The sequence below is a fragment of the Lissotriton vulgaris genome, chromosome 1_1 (assembly GCF_964263255.1).
Source record: "Lissotriton vulgaris chromosome 1_1, aLisVul1.2, whole genome shotgun sequence".
Lineage (NCBI taxonomy): Eukaryota > Metazoa > Chordata > Amphibia > Caudata > Salamandridae > Lissotriton > Lissotriton vulgaris.
This window is the reverse complement of record NC_141685.1, coordinates 108,762,704-108,780,765: the sequence shown is the minus strand read 5'-3', so window position 1 is coordinate 108,780,765 and position 18,062 is coordinate 108,762,704. Positions and strand designations below refer to the sequence as shown.

Genomic DNA, 18,062 nt, shown 5'->3' with positions numbered 1-18,062 from the left:
CGTAATTATATACGTTGATTACTACAAGAGATTTAATTATATTTTGTTCCTTGTATCGTATTTTGGCAATTAGATCATCCTTTTGACTTGGGACGTCCATTTCACTTTCCATTTTTAGCTCAGTTGATATAGAAATAGCCAAACCCCCACAAGGTCTGCCATAGTTACTTGTTCTCTTAGCTAATGAGTAATAACCATATACCCTTTCAATCTAAAAGGAACTAAAGCCCAAGTGTCTTGTAAACAAATGATTTGAAAAAAGCACAAAGTAGCTAATTGGTTATTCTGAATCTTTGCTTAAACGCCATTTATATTCCACAAACATAATCTGACCCTTTTATTCATAATTCTTGGCCCCCTTAAAGGAACTTCAGATTGTAGATGTCATTCCTGCCAGACATTATGGAGGGCTGCTGTTAGCCAACCTAATTTGACAGTGTCAAATAATAATTCTCCTATTTTTTTCCTCTCATTATTTTAAAAGATGCCCGTTAGTCATACCTATGTTTGTTTTAAATATTGAGTATTTCTTATTATTCTCGGTTCTCATTTGGTTATGATTTTGTAATTTTGTTGAAACAAAAGGGCTGGGATAGAAAGGTTTCAGGAGAGTTATTTTTGTTCCCCAGTCCTGAAAGAGATTATGTTCTTGCATAATAAGGCTGGTGGCAGTAGAAGATGTCCAAATTACTAATGTTGATTCTCGATTATTATTCTTGATTATGAGGAATTGAATTGATTCTATGTCGGTACATTTAATTTTCTTTAATGAGGGTACTGCATTACACAATTTTAATATGTTCCCAAGAGTCACGATATCAATATTACCCCTAGATTTATACTCCGGCGTAAGAATTACCTGCACCACTCCTTCTTTTTGATCTGGGTTCTTTAATTTAATTTGTTGCAGGCTATTTTCACCTTGAGCATGTTCAATTAACCTTCCATTATGAATTCTAACAGTTTGAGACTATGATTGTCGATGTTTATGTAACTGCTTCATTTCGGTTCCCAGATCTTGTGGTAATTTAATATCCTTCCAGGTTTTTAACAAATCTCTATTCGTTTCATCCTCTCTTATACTCTCACTCTTTGCTCTATTTGTTTCCAATTGTGATGGCTTATTTTCCACCTGTTTATTACTTTCCTCCACTTGCAGCATTTCTAAGGACTGAATTTTCCCATTCTCTATCATTTCCATACTATCAGCTTGCTTGTTTAAGCATTTACTTTTTCATAACTGCTTGTGCCTCCGATGGATCCTTATTAAATAGAGGGTAAAAGGGTTTTGTTGGTAACATTTGTTTACCCTCACCTTCACAATATGATATTTGGTCATGGTTGTTTCCAGGTTCAATCTCACTATATCTGATGCATTTGTATTTTTTATACTTTTAGAAGTTTTATTTCTTGATTTCTGTTGTTTTTTCCTCTGTCTTTTTGATAGATGAACTTCTGGAGCTGCGTCTGTCAATGTTGATTGTGTCGAGCATAGGTTTATCACTTCTTGATCTTTTGTTTTATCATCTATTTTTTCTTTAACAACAACAGTATTGTCTTTACACTTTATTGTATCTTTGGAGGGGCAGTCGGTCTTGATGGGTTGAATTCCCACTTTAGGAAAATTCCCTTTTACATTGTCAATTATCGTTTTTAAAATATCCGGAATTGTAGCAAATTTGTTAATTAGTGGGGCACAACTACACTCTGCATACGTAGATATTGACTGAGATTGTGCCCTTACTATTAGATTATTTTTCGTTGTTATCTTCTGCTCAATTCCGGTTACAGAGGATGCTATAGCGCTCAAGACATCTATTTGGACCTTGATTTTGTTGGACTGATATGTTAAAGCTTCCAGAGTTAATTGCGAGGTTTTGAAGAATAAATCCCAAATTGCTCCAGCATTCCCACTTCCAGGTACCTGAGTACCTGGGCTATGTTGTTGCCCATTTATGAATGATAGGTCCTTATACTCCTCTTTTTGTGGTCCTTCAAAATCATGTCCCTCGTTCCAAGAATTAATGAATTGTGGACTACTATTCAAATCGTCTTTTTGATATGGAGTACTCCAACGAGGCAGAGTTTCTGGATTGCTGTGTATTCGTCCTTATTAATTTGAGATCCGTTATTTTGATTACATTTCGGCTGGTCCAGTTTTTTGAACGGAATTTATTTTAGACAGAGTAAGATCCGATTTCAGTGGGGTATTGGCTTCCCATATGATTTTCACCCCACCATTTAGTTCATTTGGAGCTTCGTGCTCTGGTTGATTTCTTTGGCCCAAATTAGACGGTTCCCCTATACCGTTAGCTCTTCTATTGGCGTTGGCTGCTTAGTTGGTAGTAATTGCTGAGTATCTCACATTGTTAGATTTGTGCATTTTGCGTCCTCTTGTTGTGAACGACCAGTAAGTGGAATAGTTAACATCTTTAGGTCCATTATTTGGCCCTAGTGGTTGACTTGGTCCTTAGTTGAATTTGACATTCATTTGACTTCAGATTCAGACTCAGGGTGGCCTGGTACACTTACTCCTTGCTTAGGGGATATAATATTTGTTCTACTCAGTGGTTTAATTGGAGTTTGAAGATCACATGGGTCAGTTAGCAATGTTAGCATAGCACCAGTTGGATCTTTCATAAAATCAAACTTTGACGGCGACTTTCCTAGTTTCCCAAATGTATGGACCTTAGATGATTTAAAGGACTGTATGTCACCTGCCTGTTTCATTTTAAACGTATCTAATATTAGTGTTTGTTGTATTTTTCTTTTCCTTTTGATAGGAGGGAAAGGTGGCCGCTCCTTTCCTGACCTCATAATACATCCTCTAAGGCGAAGAAGCCTTGCTTCTTTCAGAGAATCAAACGGGCCAGTGACAAGACCAAAGGGTGCTTTGGTAGGACAAAAACACCTCCAAGGGAAAACACCCCCAAGGCACACCTCAGTACAGAATCCGCCGGTGCTGCTGGTTACTTAATTAATTAATTAATTAATCGATTGATTAATATCCGGCCTCCTGGTAGGAGTGTAGTGTAGCATGCAGAGTAATTCAGGGGTTGAGGGGTGCTTCAACAGGGTCAAAGTCTATTGTCGCTTTCCCCGTTGAATAATTTCTCGGATTTTGTATTAGAGACTTATTACAGACTCCAATGGCTCAGCGACTTACGGACTGATCAACTTTAACTATTTGCCATACGCCACACACCTCTTGCCACTTGTCACTCACCACTCACTGTTCATTGCTTGTTCGTTGCTATTCATCGCTGTCAAGAGTACAAGGGAGAATGCTGGCAATCATTGAGGAGCAAGTGCGGGATCCAGAGCCAGTCCCACTACAGACAGCAGATGTAGGCACTTCACTCCACTCCTCGGCTCAGTTCTGCTCTGCTCAATGCTTAGTAAATACGTAAAATCAGGCGGCAGGCCAAAGCTCCTCTGGGCCCTCTGTGCTCCTCTGTGCCCTGCAGCAGCCGCCGCACCAGCAGCACCGCAGGCCAAGGCTAATTTGACCCCTGCAGTGGCTGCCGCACCTGCCGGCCCTGCAGTGCCTTAGCACTACAGGGCCGGCAGCAGCCGTTCCTGCCCCCAAAGCAGATCCGTCGAACTTAAAGCACCCGTATAATAGGACACGGGAGAAGCGGGAGAAACCTTCGGGAGCGGGAACCGGTCACAAAACAAACCCGGGCAGTCGTCCCAGGCTCCGCTTCTCTTGCTCGTTAACTCATCCGCGGCCCGGCCTCTCAGCTCTAATCGGTACGCTCTGCACTCAATGCCGAATCACAGGCCGACAACGACTGTGAACACCAACAGAGGGAAGAATTGTGTTTTTCCCCCAGTTAGTAAAGAAAACAGCATAAGTCTTGGCTCCTTCTGCTGCACCCAAAGTCTTATACGTCTTTTCAGTCTAATTTTTCTGACTGGAAAAAAATTGCGTCCTGATTTTCTGCACCTAGTAAATACAGGTGCAGAAAAACCTAACAACTGATAATCAGGTGGAATAAAATGAACACATGAAAGTACGCCATAATTTCATTGCCCTTAAGTTCATACTCTGGGCCATAGTAGAGGGATAGGTCTGGCATAGTCCTCGCAGCACACAATAGATTTGCGTGCGGCAGAGGCCAGAGCTCAAAAGTCAGGATAGCAGATACAAGTAGGTGGTAACTCAGGGCAGGGGAGAATGCCTGTTGTCCATGGCGGAGTCCTTAGCGTCCCAGAAATCTGCATTACAAATTAATTAATAGTGTATATTTTTTAATATCAGTTTGGTGCCAGTCCATATGACTTTAATATCTGCCTTTGGGATTCTATGTTACAACTCCATAGGGTACATGTATCCTTTGCGAGCTTAATAAAATGCTGAAAATTCTACAAATCCTCACTCCTACATCCAAGTACTCTCAAGCTACCATTCTACACTCTGCACTGTCTGAAAAACAGCTCAACATTTTCGAAATTGTGCCTTGATTTGGCTTGTAAATTATATTTTTGGAAATGTACATGTATTAACTATTTAATTTTAATACTATAGGTGATTGAAATTACGGACGAAGAACGCAAGATTTAGCACTAAGCAACTGAATGTCAGTGCCATAAGAAGGATTATTTTGAAAAATTGAAGGACATCAAGCATTCTACGTTTAAACAATTTCCAAAAATCTAAGTGTGGCGAGGAAAGTACTATACCTGTAAGCGAAGTCTCTAATTTTGCATTTCATTAACCCAGAGCAAAGCCTTATCTATGCACACAATATCAGAAATATGTAGAAACACCACTTCAGCATCCTCATCTGAAATATTATCAGAAAGACAAATTGCCTCAGCTTGACAGAATAACGTTCATCTAAAGCATCATGTAATTCTAGAGAGGAAGCACACACTGCATAAAAGAAAGTTACAATAAAAGGATTCTTCTGGATACCATCAAAGAAAAGACACTGAAAGAAGACTCCGAAGCTGACACGTTAACAGCCAAAAGATTGGAAAATCACCTTTGTTCAACAACCGTTTTTAAACAGTTACGCAAGTTTGAGACTATCTGCCTCGGGATATAACACCTCGACCCACTCTACTCCCTTGCAAAAACCTTAAAAATTCACCACTTTGTTGTGTTCATGACCATCTCAGATTGTTTCCTTTTTATTGTGTACTGTTCTGTAATTCTATGTAAATCGCCTCAACATTATCTATTGTGCAGGAGTGATATGTAATATTGTTAAATATAAAAATGCATTAAAGGAGCACCGTTGCGCTATAGCTAATGTAAATAAATCCTCGTCTTTAGAACTACAAACTTTAACCTTACACCAAACATAGACAGGGGAAAAGGAACTGATGTTCTGCGACTAATGATCCACAATAGTACTGTGCCGTTCTAACGCCCTCAGTTACTGCCATTACGTCAGTGCAAAAAGGTACTTATCAGTTTAATCATTAAATATCAGACTAACACCTTATTTCTGCCTTGATAAGAACCTATACAAATAGATTTGAGAAAAACTTCAGTCACAAAATAAGTTGCTGCCGGAGAGGCTATTACCTAAACACTATCATCTGCTAGAAAAATTTCAACAGGTGTTACAGGGCTGCTTCCAGACATATTCTGCTCAATTCAAGTGTTGAGAAAATTACACACAATTTCTTTTATGGATAAATGCTGAAAATTATCTAAACAAGCCCGACTCTAAAATCAGGTTCACTCTTACCGTGGCATATAAGCAAGAGAAAACTAAACATAGAGATATTAACTCTAGGAATACACCTTATAAAAACACGGAGTGTGAAAACAAATTCAGTGTTCAAACTCGCCGCACTCGAGGCAAAATAACCGAAGTTGGGGAAAAAAGTTACATGTGCCAAAAAAGATACAGCCATAAATCTTATCTCACAGAATTTGACAGAATGCACACTGGGGAAAACCACTCTAAGTGCAATGTATGCCAAAAAAGTTTCAGGCGAAAATCTTATCTCACTGAGCATATGAGAATCCACACTGGGGGAAACCACTCTCCGTGCAAAGTATGCCAAAAAAGTTTCAGGCGTAAATCTTATCTCACTGAGCATATGAGAATCCACACTGGGGAAAAACCTTATCAGTGCTCTGAATGCCAGAAAAGGTTTAGTATCAAACCGAGTCTATATCGACATGCATTAACCCATTCTGTGGAAAAACTTTACCAGTGCGCTGAATGCCAAAAAAGTTTCAACCGTAAATCTTATTTCACTGAACATATGAGAATCCACTCTGGGGAAAACCCTTATCAGTGCTCTGAATGCCAGGAAAGGTTTTGTAACAAACAAAGTCTTTCTCGACATGTAATAACCCACTCTGGTGAAAAACCTTACCAGTGCTCTGAATGCCAGAAATGCTTCAGTGACAAAAACAATATCACTCGGCATAGAAGAACCCACACTGGGGATAAACCTTATCAGTGCACGGAGTGCCAGAAATGTTTCATTGACAAAAACAGTCTCACTCGGCATAGAAGAACCCACACTGGGGATAAACCTTTTCAGTGCTCCGAATGCCAGAAATGTTTCATTGAAAAAAGCAAACTTACTGAACATACAAGAATCCACTCTGGGGAAAACCCTTATCAGTGCTCTGAATGCCCAAAGCAGTTCAATCGTAAATCACTTCTAACTGCACATTTGAGATTCCACACTGGGGAAAACCCTTATCAGTGCTCTGAATGCCAGGAAAGGTTTTGTAACAAACAAAGTCTTTCTCGACATGCAATAACCCATTCTGTGGAACACCCTTATCAGTGCTCTGAATGCCAGAAATGTTTCAGTATAAAAAGTAGTCTCACAAGGCACATAAGAATCCACACTGGGGAAAAACGTTATCAGTGCACAGAATGTCACAAATGTTTCAGTGAAAGAAGCTGGCTCACTCGGCATATAAGAACCCACACTGGGGAAAAACCATATCAGTGCTCTGAATGCCCAAGAGATTTCAAACTTAAATCACTTCTAAAAGCACATGTGAGATTCCACACTGGGGAACAACCTTATCAGTGCTCTGAATGCCAGAAATGTTTCAGTGAAAAAAGGCATCTCACGCAGCATATAAAAACCCACACTGGGGAAAAACCTTATCAGTGCTCTGAATGCCAGAAATGTTTCAGTGAAAAAAGCCATCTCACGCAGCATATAAAAACCCACACTGGGGAAAAACCTTATCAGTGCTCTGAATGCCCAAAATATTTCAAACTTAAATCACTTCTTACTGCACATGTGAGATTCCACACTGGGGAAAAACCTTATCAGTGCTCTGAATGCCAGAAATGTTTCAGTGACAAAAAAAGACTCACTAAACATACAAGGACCCACACTTGGGTAAAACGTTATCAGTGCACTGAATGCGACAAATGTTTCAGTGAAAAAAGCAGTCTCACTCAGCATATAAGAACCCACACTGGGGAAAAACCTTATCAGTGCTCTGAATGCCACAAATGTTTCAGTCAAGAAATCAATCTCATTCATCATATAAGAACCCACACTGGGGAAAAACCTTATCAGTGCTCTGAATGCCACAAATGTTTCAATGCAAAAAACAGTCTCACTTACCATATAAGAATCCACACTGGGGAAAAACCATATCAGTGCTCCGAATGCCAAAAATGTTTCAGCCAAAAATCTCATCTCACTGAACATGTGAGAATCCACACTGGTGAAAAAAAATATCAGTGCACTAAATGTCAGAAAAGATTCAGAGGTATAGATGGTTACAAGCGCCATAAGAAAACACACTGTCAAAATAATTCAGTGCTCCGAATGCCAGAAAAGCTTCAATTTTAAACTCAATCTCACTCTACATGAGCAGACGCACCCAGGGGAAAAACATCTTCAATGTTGTGAAAGCCAGAAATTCCTGTTTGATAGGCACAGCCTCACTAACCATAAGGGACTCCATACTGTTAAAAAACCTTATGAGTTCTCTGAATGCCAGAAAATCTGCAGAGAAAAACGATATCTCACCATGAGAAACTCCACCCTGGGGAAAGTCCTTATGCCATAAAAGCTTGTATCTGAAAGACAGTGTTATGCTTCATGAGAGATCCCATTCTGGGGAAAAACCTTATGAGTGCTCGAAATGCAAGCAAAGTTTTGGTTACAAATTACTTCTCACTTGACATGAGCGAACTCACACGGGAGAAAAAAGCCTTATGTGTGTTCTGAATGTCAGATAAGGTTTAATCACGAATACAATGTCACTTCACATGAGAGAATTCACACTGGTCTAAAGCCTTAAACAGGAGGGGAAAGCCAGAACGTAATACTCGGAAAGGAGATCTCACTACACATGCGAAATGCATCCACACCAGGTGAAAAGTAAGGCATATCTTGAGTTGCAGAAAAGCTTCTAACAACCTGAATTTACATGAGAGAGCACATATTGTAGTTGCAATAGGATTCATCAAGAAACTCTTGCAGGATAACAAAGGCTGCCCGCATGCTACCTCCAAAGAAATTTCTGGCCTGGAATTTTTTTTAATTGCAACAGTATCCACAATTTGAGTATCTGAAAGTTAAAAACTCTCAAGGTCTTTACTTTACACAGAGAAGTGTTAGTACTTGTAAAAATCAACTAATTGTCAAAAAAATCACAATAATAATGTCTTAAATTTTACTCCACCCAAAAGGTTTCTACTCACCCTTGTTTCTTAACATATGACTAATATCTATATTTTCATGACAAGATTAAGCCTAGGCGGAGTTCCTCAGTGAAGAACTCCGCGAAGTGACAAGAAAACTCTGGCGGTCTACGCGGAGTTCCGCAAGCAGCGGAGTGCGTAAGGGTCATACTGTTCGTGGTGATTCTGATCTCCTGGTGTTTGTCCCGCCCTGTAAAAATAATCGTAAATAGCACCTTGTGCCGTACAAGAGAGTGCAGCTGCTTCTAGTCGAGCTGCAGCTTTGTCAATGCGAAGGAAGGTTTATCAACGCGAGGTGGTTGTGACCTGCCGCAACCACTCACATTGAGAAATCCGATGACCTGCTTAGAGAAATCGCGCAAGGAGATTGATTTTGCTCGCCAACTAGACGTTGGCGAGCGCGAGCAAGGAAAAATCTCATCAGGAGGTGGATTTTCCCTGCTCCGGCAAATGACGTTGAAGAGCGCGAGCCTAGAAAAAAACCTTGCTACGCTCCATGGAGCAGAGTTTTTAGGAACTATGCGAGCTCCGCCGAGTACAGAAAACTCCACGAGCAAAGTTCACCACCCAGAATGAGATAATATACAACAGCAGGAAAACATAACAAATCAGTTACTTGCCTTTGATAACGCTCTTTCTGGTGGATACTCCTTTACCTGCAGATTCCTTACCTTGTGAATATTCCCCACACGTCAGACTGGATCCTCAAACTTTAAAGCAGTCTTCCTGCTTGCAGTAGGAGACATCATGCATCTCAGTGTTGACATCATCCTGCTCCAGAAGTGACAAGCGTAGACGCATGGAAGAAGTTCCCATACTTTTGTACTTCCCTTACGTTTGTGTGTCACACCAAACGCACGGCGGCCTGTTGCTTTGGCATCCTGCGCGGGCTCCGTCCAGTGCTTAAGTTCTTCGATGCCCCCACCAGGCAACTCATGATCCAAGCCACTGTCATCTCCAGGCATTATGCGAGTTCCTTACTCGTTGGTCTGACTCAGGCAGAGATCGGGCGTTTACAACGGATCCAGAACGCCGCAGCAAGATCGGTGGTAGGCCTCCCAAGATTCTGTCCTACCTCCAGTACCCTGCGGTCACTACATTGGCTCCCGGTGGCCCAGCGGATCCAGTTTAAGGTCCTCTGTGTCGCCTATAAGATTCTGAAGGGGTCCCCAGCAACGATTCTTATGGCCCTTCTAGCCCATTACACCCCAGCTCGACCCTTAAGATCTGCGGACCTAGAACTGGCTGTTGTGCCGCGTTTTAAGCGGAGTAGGGCAGGAGGACGTTCGTTTCAAGTTCGCGCGGCCGTTCTGTGGAACTCCCTGCCCCTGGCGATCCGTGCTATGAGGGATCTGCTTTCCTTTCGCCGTGCGGTGAAAACCTTTTTATTCCCTTAGTTCTTTACACTGTTTGTTTATTGTTTAGTTGTGTTGTGCAGCTGCCTTGTCGGGCGCCAGGACGCTCCTTAGCTGGAGCATCTGTGCGCCAAATAAAAACGCATAACATAACATAACATAACATGTGCACTGTGTACAACTACAGAGGCCTATGAGTTTATTATCTCACAGGTCTGTATCACATATGCAGGCCCTGGCCAGATATTAATTCACAATTTTTATTATGGTTAGAATTCAGATGAGGCCTTTTCATTTCCAAAAATTGTAATTGTATTCTCAGCAGCAAGTGTATATATAAATCGTTGAGTGATGACTGCGCAGTGCTCAAGATGAAAGAGATATGATGATAAAGCCGTCCGATCCACATATTGTACACAAAATCAGGGCTGTAAATACTTTCGTACAATACAAGTTAAGCAAAGGCTATTCTTAGAAGACATCATTTCTATGAAATAGTCCCTGTATAGTCAAAGTTTCGACTGTTCCAGTTAATTACCGTGGTCTCATCAGGACGGTAGATCGCGGCCTCTCCAATATACTTCTCAACTATATTCAATACAACCCAGTAAGGATTCTTCTGTATCTCGGGGCAGCGTACCCGGGAGGAAGTCAAATTCAACTAAGCAGTTCCAGGTCCTGTTCGCCGGACCAAACAACTGCAGCCAGTAAATCCTCGGCTTGCTGTCAAACAAGTTTGTGTGACACTTCCTGCTGGGACCACCGTCATTGACTGTCTTGTCTGTGAGAAGCTGCACCAGCCCTCCTGTGATGGTGGGCCGGAAGACCTTCATCGCCAAGTGAAATGCTCGCAACTCCAACAGCTTGATGTGGAGTTGGGTCTCTGCCACTGACGATGGTTCCCTAGTCTCTGTCTCCCATGTGGCCTTCCCATCCCAGAAGTGATACATCCGTCTCCACTGTTAAGTCTGGGTGGAATAGGGAGAGGGGTCTGCCACTGGCACAATCTAATTCACCGGAGAAAATTTTGGATACTGCCTACAATAGAGTGACTCAGTGTCTGGCAGGACACAAAGAGGTTTTGCAGCTGCGCCAGCTGTAGCAGCAGGTCACTCAGTGGCATGATGTCCTGGACGTTGCCTTTGTGTGCCATGGCCATGAAAGAACTGGGAGACCTGTTGGGTTTGCAGCAGGGTCTGGTGCTGGCAGTGTTGAAAAACACTACTGTAGCCAAAAGGGGACGAGATATGTGATGAAATTGCGTGGCGAAGGCAGACAGACCCAAGTAATCTGTCTGGGGCCTAGTCCATTTTCCTGCTTAAAAGGTGAGAGCCATCGAATAGCTTGTCCATTAACGAAGCTTAGGTATCTATAGAAACATGTCCTCAGGAAGCCTGCTATGTAAATCCATCCTGCGTTTGAGGCAGGAGCTAGTGTTTACTGGGTTAAATTACGGATTAAAGTCCACAGGTGTGAGGGGGTCATTGAAACCTCTTACCAGATCTCTTAAGGAGGATCACAATCCACAACTCTAGAGGTGCACTGACTATTTTACTGTGGTAAAGGATGACAGGTCTCGCTTCCCAGGTCAGCCACAGTACAACCTCCTGGATCCTTTCTGGTATTACCTGAGACAAACAGGTTGAGGGTTTTGAATGCTTCTAGTCCATTATATAAAACTATAGCATTAACACAGTTTGACTCAAGAACTAGGCGTTTTGTGTCCGATTTTTCAATTTCTACATTTAAATCTTGCTTTGATATTTTTCTCTTCCATCCTGCTAATTTATATTTTTTACTGAGAACACTTCGATAGCTAGATTTTTTTTAAAGGATTATGACAGAGCGAGGGGGGTCTTTGACAGCAGGTGATGCCAAGGGTGCTCATGTTCTGAATATCAGAATATTGGAATGCTAAGAGCTGAAGACAGTGGAATTGCTCAGGCCAATAGTGACTGGTATAGACCTTCTGCTCAGACATTCCAAGGTTTGACTTTCTTTTTCTCCCTTTTTAATATATAACATTTTACCTTCAGTGGATGGACTAGACTTTCAGCCTCGGGCTATAGCGGTTGTTAAAGACCCTCTAGCTACCAACCCCCCATCACTCTGGTTCAGGACCTTCAACACGCAGTGTAGTTTTAGGCAGAAGGCTATCAAACTTTATTAAACATTGTGGAGTTGCTTTTTTAATCCACAACCTGATTATTTAATCTCACAATTCTTTACTACCAGAACATAGTATTTCATTTTTAAAACAAATCTCTTAATCAGCCTTTAAAAAAATAAATAAACATGGCATTGTATTACAACGTTAGTAAGGAATTTACAGTTGCATTTATAAGACAGTTACATTTCGCTGGCAGTGGATTTCTGGAGATATTCTACTGCTTGTTTAATTGAGGCCAGTTGAATTGCCCAATTACTATAATAACAAGCATTGGCATAGCTGATAGGTCACGCTTTTGGGACCTTATAAGTATTTAGTTATGCAGCACAATATCCTTGGTGCAACAGCAACAACTGTTGCATGGCTAAACACTTATAAGGTGTCAAAAGTGAGACCTATTGGCTATGCCAATGTGTGTTACATCTTGAGATCTTATGGATCTACTGTATTCCTCTTTATACTGTATTCCTTTTTTTGGTGTTTTTAAAAACATTTTCTAAGAACGTGAATTGACGAGGTTTAATTTTTTTTCTCTCAGTTGATATGTTTTCACCCTCTTTTGTGGATTTTTTGCAAACTGTTCACAATTTCTTTCCATTCTTTGGCACTACTAATGTTGCATAGTGCATAGGTTTCAGTATTTATTTCCCTTTTTTTGCTGCAGGTGATTTTGGTATGAATTTGGACTTTCCTTATGCACTTTTACTCTGACTTTTTCCTAATCACGTTGGGTTAACATAAGGCAGACTTTGTATTTGAAATTCATCTTCCCCTTGTCACCTGATCTTATTCTGTTTTTTTCCTGACTGCAATAGACTGCTGTGCAGCTATATTTAAACTCGGTTTGTACAAATTTACTTCAAACATTTTTGTTTTTCTTTTCTTTGCAGGTGGTTGATCTTGCCCTTCTTTCATTACTTTGTGTAAAGCTTTACATTGTGATTTCATTTCAGTTGCTTTTTTTTTTTGTTGCACGTACTTTAGAGCAGAAGTGGTTGCTTTTTAAAATAAGTTTTACCAGCAAACACAAGGAAATGATGGACGGAGCACTGAAACTTTTCAGACACTCACCCCCAGTCACAGATCTGGGTTGAGTCCATCATCGTTGTTTAGCTCACTTCGCCAACCCCAGTTCAGACCAGGCCACGTGCAAATCAGTCTTGACCCTGTGCCTCATGGGAACAGTCCAGACCGTTCTGCCAAGCCAGGTCTTTCAAGGACCGGGAACCAGCATCCTGGGACCGGTTTTGGATTAATACCTCTTATCAGCCAGGCTAGCTTGAATCCCAGGATGCTTGTTTCTTGTCCGGTTAAGATCTGACTTGGTAGTTCGGTCTGGACTGTTCCCATGAGGCACAGGGTCAAGACTGATTTTTACATGGCTGGGCCTAACTGGGGTGGAGAAGTGAGCTTAAGAACGATGATGGATTCAACCCAGATCTGTGACTGGCGGTGAGTGTCTGAAAAGTTTCAGCCTTCCGTCCATCATCTCCTTGTGTTTGCTTTGTTTGCCCTAAGTTGGCAGGGCACGCCCAGACATGGGTCCCTTGCTTACTTTGCCATTGGATTCAAGCTAGCCTGGCCGATGAGGGGCTTTACCCCGAACACTGTCCCAGGATGATTGTATCTGAAAGAGACTATTAGCTATAGATTTGTTACCTTAGAATTACCCCAAGGCTTCAGACTGGATCCAGAGAAATGTTTTCTTAGCAGTACCCCTGCGCTTCAGTAGGAGGGGTCGGTCGACTCCGTGTCCGGCTTCGTAGTCGTGAGATGACATTGTGGTGTCTACTTAGACGCCGCACTTGCGCGCTGACGTCCGTTCTTTTTTCTGTGCCAGCCAGCCCAGATCCGGAGAGAACGTGCCTCTTAGTCAGTTTTTGACTAAACCCTTTTTTGACTTTTATCGACCTCATTTTTATTTTATATATTTCTTTTTATTAAACAATTTCGACATACATCACAGCAATTACAGTCAGGCAAGCAACATCATCATCTTACATTGTTGACATTGATATTGCAACATAAATCAGGATAAATGAGCTGAATAAATCAAGGGGATGCTGGAGTGTCCGTAATGACCTGTCGATTTGGTGGGGTGCAAATGTCGCCTCTATAGTGATCTCTTAAGGAGGATCACAATCCACAACTCTAGAGGTGCACTGACTATTTTACTGTGGTAAAGGATGACAGGTCTCGCTTCCCAGGTCAGCCACAGTACAACCTCCTGGATCCTTTCTGGTATTACCTGAGACAAACAGGTTGAGGGTTTTGAATGCTTCTAGTCCATTATATAAAACTATAGCATTAACACAGTTTGACTCAAGAACTAGGCGTTTTGTGTCCGATTTTTCAATTTCTACATTTAAATCTTGCTTTGATATTTTTCTCTTCCATCCTGCTAATTTATATTTTTTACTGAGAACACTTCGATAGCTAGATTTTTTTTAAAGGATTATGACAGAGCGAGGGGGGTCTTTGACAGCAGGTGATGCCAAGGGTGCTCATGTTCTGAATATCAGAATATTGGAATGCTAAGAGCTGAAGACAGTGGAATTGCTCAGGCCAATAGTGACTGGTATAGACCTTCTGCTCAGACATTCCAAGGTTTGACTTTCTTTTTCTCCCTTTTTAATATATAACATTTTACCTTCAGTGGATGGACTAGACTTTCAGCCTCGGGCTATAGCGGTTGTTAAAGACCCTCTAGCTACCAACCCCCCATCACTCTGGTTCAGGACCTTCAACACGCAGTGTAGTTTTAGGCAGAAGGCTATCAAACTTTATTAAACATTGTGGAGTTGCTTTTTTAATCCACAACCTGATTATTTAATCTCACAATTCTTTACTACCAGAACATAGTATTTCATTTTTAAAACAAATCTCTTAATCAGCCTTTAAAAAAATAAATAAACATGGCATTGTATTACAACGTTAGTAAGGAATTTACAGTTGCATTTATAAGACAGTTACATTTCGCTGGCAGTGGATTTCTGGAGATATTCTACTGCTTGTTTAATTGAGGCCAGTTGAATTGCCCAATTACTATAATAACAAGCATTGGCATAGCTGATAGGTCACGCTTTTGGGACCTTATAAGTATTTAGTTATGCAGCACAATATCCTTGGTGCAACAGCAACAACTGTTGCATGGCTAAACACTTATAAGGTGTCAAAAGTGAGACCTATTGGCTATGCCAATGTGTGTTACATCTTGAGATCTTATGGATCTACTGTATTCCTCTTTATACTGTATTCCTTTTTTTGGTGTTTTTAAAAACATTTTCTAAGAACGTGAATTGACGAGGTTTAATTTTTTTTCTCTCAGTTGATATGTTTTCACCCTCTTTTGTGGATTTTTTGCAAACTGTTCACAATTTCTTTCCATTCTTTGGCACTACTAATGTTGCATAGTGCATAGGTTTCAGTATTTATTTCCCTTTTTTTGCTGCAGGTGATTTTGGTATGAATTTGGACTTTCCTTATGCACTTTTACTCTGACTTTTTCCTAATCACGTTGGGTTAACATAAGGCAGACTTTGTATTTGAAATTCATCTTCCCCTTGTCACCTGATCTTATTCTGTTTTTTTCCTGACTGCAATAGACTGCTGTGCAGCTATATTTAAACTCGGTTTGTACAAATTTACTTCAAACATTTTTGTTTTTCTTTTCTTTGCAGGTGGTTGATCTTGCCCTTCTTTCATTACTTTGTGTAAAGCTTTACATTGTGATTTCATTTCAGTTGCTTTTTTTTTTTGTTGCACGTACTTTAGAGCAGAAGTGGTTGCTTTTTAAAATAAGTTTTACCAGCAAACACAAGGAAATGATGGACGGAGCACTGAAACTTTTCAGACACTCACCCCCAGTCACAGATCTGGGTTGAGTCCATCATCGTTGTTTAGCTCACTTCGCCAACCCCAGTTCAGACCAGGCCACGTGCAAATCAGTCTTGACCCTGTGCCTCATGGGAACAGTCCAGACCGTTCTGCCAAGCCAGGTCTTTCAAGGACCGGGAACCAGCATCCTGGGACCGGTTTTGGATTAATACCTCTTATCAGCCAGGCTAGCTTGAATCCCAGGATGCTTGTTTCTTGTCCGGTTAAGATCTGACTTGGTAGTTCGGTCTGGACTGTTCCCATGAGGCACAGGGTCAAGACTGATTTTTACATGGCTGGGCCTAACTGGGGTGGAGAAGTGAGCTTAAGAACGATGATGGATTCAACCCAGATCTGTGACTGGCGGTGAGTGTCTGAAAAGTTTCAGCCTTCCGTCCATCATCTCCTTGTGTTTGCTTTGTTTGCCCTAAGTTGGCAGGGCACGCCCAGACATGGGTCCCTTGCTTACTTTGCCATTGGATTCAAGCTAGCCTGGCCGATGAGGGGCTTTACCCCGAACACTGTCCCAGGATGATTGTATCTGAAAGAGACTATTAGCTATAGATTTGTTACCTTAGAATTACCCCAAGGCTTCAGACTGGATCCAGAGAAATGTTTTCTTAGCAGTACCCCTGCGCTTCAGTAGGAGGGGTCGGTCGACTCCGTGTCCGGCTTCGTAGTCGTGAGATGACATTGTGGTGTCTACTTAGACGCCGCACTTGCGCGCTGACGTCCGTTCTTTTTTCTGTGCCAGCCAGCCCAGATCCGGAGAGAACGTGCCTCTTAGTCAGTTTTTGACTAAACCCTTTTTTGACTTTTATCGACCTCATTTTTATTTTATATATTTCTTTTTATTAAACAATTTCGACATACATCACAGCAATTACAGTCAGGCAAGCAACATCATCATCTTACATTGTTGACATTGATATTGCAACATAAATCAGGATAAATGAGCTGAATAAATCAAGGGGATGCTGGAGTGTCCGTAATGACCTGTCGATTTGGTGGGGTGCAAATGTCGCCTCTATAGTGATTCCACGCTCCCCACACCCTACTCTGTTTCCCAGGCATCCTCTGGCCACATAGACCGACTGTTCCCTATACATACTCCAGTCTAGATGTTCCTCCCATTTCCTTAATTGGGGTGGCTGGAGTGCACCCCACTGCTGTACAATGCTTCTTTTCGCAATCATGTATGCCAGGGTCACCCATTGCGTCGTGTTGGTATTTAAATCTGTGGGTTCCCAGATGTTGAGGATACACCTTCGCGCCTCTGGCTGCAAGTTTACCCCCAATACCTCCCGCAAGGTGTCATGTATATGTCTCCAGTATGATTTTATAAATTGACCGTCCCACAGTATGTGGAGTAACGTCCCTGGTTCTCCACACCCTCTTTTACACTCTGCACTCTCTGTCTTTCCCATCTGAACCAGTCGTGGCCCTGTTACATATATTCTGTGCAGGACCTCTTTTTTGAGTCTTCGACTTCTGGTAGCACAAGGGATGTCCCATCGTTGGACCGGCTTCAAGCCCTATGACTGTCACAATTTGACGTCGTCACAGCTCCGCATCCTGTGTGCCTTTGGTGCCTGGAGCATGACCACGATGCGAAGTAGTGCTCTGACTGCCCAGCCAGTCTTTGCTGGAGCGATCCAGAAAGCATTTGAAGGCCTGGCAGTCTGCACCGCGCAGCTTGAAGTCCTCATCGAGAGGAAAGTCATCACCATTCCTCTTCGAAGTCTTCGCACTCCTCAAGTAAGTTGATGCACAAAAAGAAGGCAAAGTAGCATCTTCGCTTTTCGCCTTCTCTCTGTCCGTCGGCCAACGCGACGCGGGTATCGGAGCGTCGTCACTCTCCGGCTCCTTCCTCGGAGCACATTTCCTAGAGCGTCCCCCGCCCAGCTTCGTCAATTTAACAAAGTACTGCACAGGAACTTTGGGCAACCCGACTCCGCAGGCGTGCCTTCGGGCCCCACATACTCGGCTAGGGGCTGTAGG

General features: G+C 42.0%; 1 protein-coding gene across 1 annotated transcript; it reads left to right on the top strand.

The window, feature by feature from the left end:
- The first annotated feature begins 5,979 nt into the window (after positions 1 to 5,979).
- Positions 5,980 to 15,873, top strand: LOC147737634 (uncharacterized). The gene is made up of 2 exons (XM_086924664.1): positions 5,980 to 7,543; positions 15,866 to 15,873. Exons 1-2 carry the CDS (start codon positions 5,980 to 5,982, stop codon positions 15,871 to 15,873), a joined length of 1,572 nt encoding a protein of 523 aa, XP_086780790.1.
- The last annotated feature ends 2,189 nt before the right edge of the window (positions 15,874 to 18,062 follow it).